The following is a 3490-nucleotide window of genomic DNA, read 5'->3' on the forward strand; positions in this document are numbered from 1 at the left end:
AGCTTGTGCGCGTTGCGGGGTTGGCGCGTCGCGAATCCCGGAATCTGAATCTCAGTTGCGGTTATGCAGGGCGGAAGAGATGCCGCGCCTTTCCGCGCAGGTTCCGGGGCGGCGCTATGTATTGCGGCGCCGCAGCGCTGAGGAGGTGGAGGCGGCGGCCGGAATAGTGGCGGCGGCGGCGGCGGCGGCGCGAGTTCCGCTGAAGCGGCTCTGGCTGAGCTCCCCTCCGCATCTCTCCATCATGTCCGAGGCGGCGGTGGCCGACACGCGGCGCCTGAACTCGAAGCCGCAGGACCTGACGGACGCCTACGGGCCGCCCAGCAACTTCCTGGAGATCGACATCTTCAACCCGCAGACCGTGGGCGTCGGGCGGGCCCGTTACACGAGCTACGAGCTCCGCATGAGAGTGCGTGGGGCGGGGCTTCACGGGGGCGGGGCTTCCCCGCCTGCCCCCCGGGTGGGGCTGCGGGGGGGGGCTCCGGGGTAGTCCTTCCGGGCCAGGGAATCTGCCTAGCCCGCTGCTCTTCAGGGGAGGGTCCGCTCTTGCTCAGGAGGGACCGAGCCCCCCCCGCAGCTCGTTGAGGGTCCAGGTCAGGGGTGGGGAACCTTGGCCCTTTTATGACTCGTGGACTTCAATTCCTGAGCCAGTCTACGAGTCATAAAAGAGCCAAAGTTCTCCACCCCTGGTCCAGGTAACCTTCAGCTGCTCAGGAGCTGGATGACCGCCTCTTGGAGAGCGGAGCCCTGCGGAAGAGCCCCCGCTGGGATCTCGATGGTGGGAGAAGGTCTGGAAGCTTTGGGGGCCTGGTGGGAGCCCCTGCCTGTCTGCCTGCAGCAAGGAGGGGACCTTCTCCTGCAGGGGCCCATAAACGGGGCTCTGCCTTCCCAAAGCGTTGCTGGGGGAAGGCGAGGAGAGGCTGCCGCCTTCAACAGGCTCCTCTTTCTGCCCAGACAAACCTGCCCATCTTCAAATTGAAAGAGTCCTGCGTGAGGCGGCGATATAGTGACTTTGAATGGCTGAAGAATGAGCTGGAGCGAGACAGCAAGGTGAGTGCCATCAGCCGGGCAGATGGCCTTGTCTGGAGTCAAAGGCGGCTCTGGGGAGACACATTGCGGGCTGAGCATCTGGAGATGCCCATGAAAAACAGCGCATCTCACAAGGGTGCAGTTCTTCTCCCTGCTAAAATGACACTGTCGGCTTGCAGATTGTAGTACCTCCGTTGCCAGGCAAGGCCTTGAAGCGCCAGCTTCCTTTCCGGGGCGATGAAGGCATCTTTGAGGAGTCCTTCATAGAAGAAAGAAGACAAGGCTTAGAACAGTTCATCAACAAGTAAGGCCTGAGGTCACGCTGGGCTGTTTGCGGAAGTTGAGCTCTGGGAAAGAATGGATGGGTCATGCCAGAGGCAGGGAAGCTCGCTGAATTAAGGGTTTAGTACTTTAGATGAGGGGTCTCCAAACTTGGCAACTTTAAGACTTGTGGACTTCAACTCCCAGAATTCCCAATTCATCTGGGAAGTCCACATTTTAAAGTTGTCAAGTTTGGAGACCCCAACATTAGATGAATCTCATTTGCTTTAATAAACACTGTTTGAAACCTCAGTTAAATTCTACAACTAGTTCTCAACTGATAACTATAATGGAGCCTTCAATTATGGTTGTTAGTCAACAAGCAGTAATTGTACTTGATTTTATGACCTTTTTTACGGTGGTTATTAAGTGAATGTAGCAGTCAGTAAATGAATCCATTTTATTCAATGGACGTTTTTCGCTGGAAGCCAGAACTAAACAGCATTAAAAATTGTGCTGTAAAGGTGAATCCATTGGCAAGCTCCCCAACTGTAATTGCATGATGGGGGGGGGGGTTGTGATGTCCGACCTTTGAAATTGGGTCATAAGTATGTGTTTGAGGGATTGGTGGTAAGTTGAGAACTACCTGTATTTCCATTAAATGAGCAGAACATGTTTAGGGTTAAATAGTTGGACTAAGTTCAGGCAAGACCTGGGTTCAAGTCCATCCTCAACTGATAGAGTCACCTCTTTTTTGTCTCTTTTTTACATCTTGTCTTATCCAGTTATGGGAAACAGGAGGGAAGAATATCCTATATGCTGCTTTGAAGGCAGGAGGTGGACATTAGTCTCCTGCTATGAGCAGAGTGCCCGGTTTTATTTGAAAAGTATTTGTCCATCAGAGAATATATATCCTCCATTGGAATAAGAACCATATGCTGTTGCTTATCCTGCTTCCTCTGCCACCGCCAGCAGCTGTTATCTACCTCATATAAACTGACATCTTCTCAATTTGTTTTCCCAATGGAGCCCAGGGAACAGAACAGAGCGAGTGCCTAGATCCCTTAGCAAACTCTTATTCTGCTGGTTCCTTCAGGGCCAAAGGAAAAAGAATGGTGACTACAGCAATTAAAGCCTTGCAAGACCATGATTGCATTGTGTACCCATTGTGATCTTTCTTTCTTGTGTAATGTCAGCCAGTAGGTAGCTACTGGATCTTGTAACCCTTCTGCCTTTCCTCATTTTTCCTGGCAGAATCGCTGGACACCCGCTGGCACAGAACGAGCGCTGCTTACATATGTTCCTGCAAGACGAAACTATTGATAGGAACTACGTCCCAGGGAAGGTCCGCCAGTAGGGGAGCCTGGCATCTTCCATTTTTTTCCTCTTTTTCTGCAAAAATGACATTTATTTTTACACTTTCTTCTGAACCAGCTTTTTTTCTCTTTCTGAACTCCCCTACTTCTCCAATGTTGCCCATCATGCCATCCCATTCCACCCCAGCCATGACAAATTCTGTTGGCTTTTGGTTTCTGCATGAAAGGTGAGGATTTATGAATAGCTGTACTTATTGGTGGATGTGTAAAGCTTGCCAGGAACTTGTGTAAGAATATACAATCGGGATTTGAGCCTTCTGCTTTGGGGTATGGAGGTAGGGAGTTTTCCTGCCTGGACATATGTCCCTGGGGAGAACTTGGCATACAGAGTCTCTATTGCTCAGAGCTGTTCTTTCTGTCAATATTAGTGTCTCTCGGGCCTGAATGATTAAAGCCAGTTTCTGCTTTCTAGTCCCATCTCCCTTCTTTGAAGATAGTGTTATGGACCAAAAACCTCTTTTGTCAGCGATCAGGCCCTTTGGAATTCTACTCAGCCATCATGCGGGACCCAGGTAAAGCACAGAAGAGCTTTTACCAACTATTTCTGGTGGAAGAGAGGATCCCCAAAAGAATAGGCAAAATCTGCACCCCAGCAGATATGAGGCTCCCCATAATTTTTCAGCAATCTCTTGTGCAGACCACTGTGGATTATACCATGCAAAATTACCTGATTTACAGCAAAAGGCTGTGCATATTTGAAAGCACCAAGGATCTTTGTAGGGCTTCTTCAGACCGTCAGGAATCCTTTAGCCAAATGAATCTTTTCCCTGGTTTGTGCTGCAACTGCAGAGGGCAGCCACTTGATCCCAGGAAAGCGGCTGCATCTG

The 3490-nt window shown here is 50.8% G+C and overlaps 1 protein-coding gene across 1 annotated transcript; it reads left to right on the forward strand.

The window, feature by feature from the left end:
• Positions 1-3074, forward strand: SNX12 (sorting nexin 12). Its single transcript, XM_039354826.1, has 4 exons — positions 1-406; positions 952-1047; positions 1206-1330; positions 2542-3074. The coding sequence occupies exons 1-4, from the start codon at positions 80-82 to the stop codon at positions 2642-2644; spliced, it is 651 nt and encodes a 216-aa protein (XP_039210760.1). The 5' UTR covers positions 1-79; the 3' UTR covers positions 2645-3074.
• Positions 3075-3490: the final 416 nt, after the last annotated feature.

The sequence above is a fragment of the Crotalus tigris genome, unplaced genomic scaffold, assembly GCF_016545835.1.
Source record: "Crotalus tigris isolate CLP2741 ecotype Arizona unplaced genomic scaffold, ASM1654583v1 scf7180000018585.330925593:3314079, whole genome shotgun sequence".
Classification (NCBI taxonomy): domain Eukaryota; kingdom Metazoa; phylum Chordata; class Lepidosauria; order Squamata; family Viperidae; genus Crotalus; species Crotalus tigris.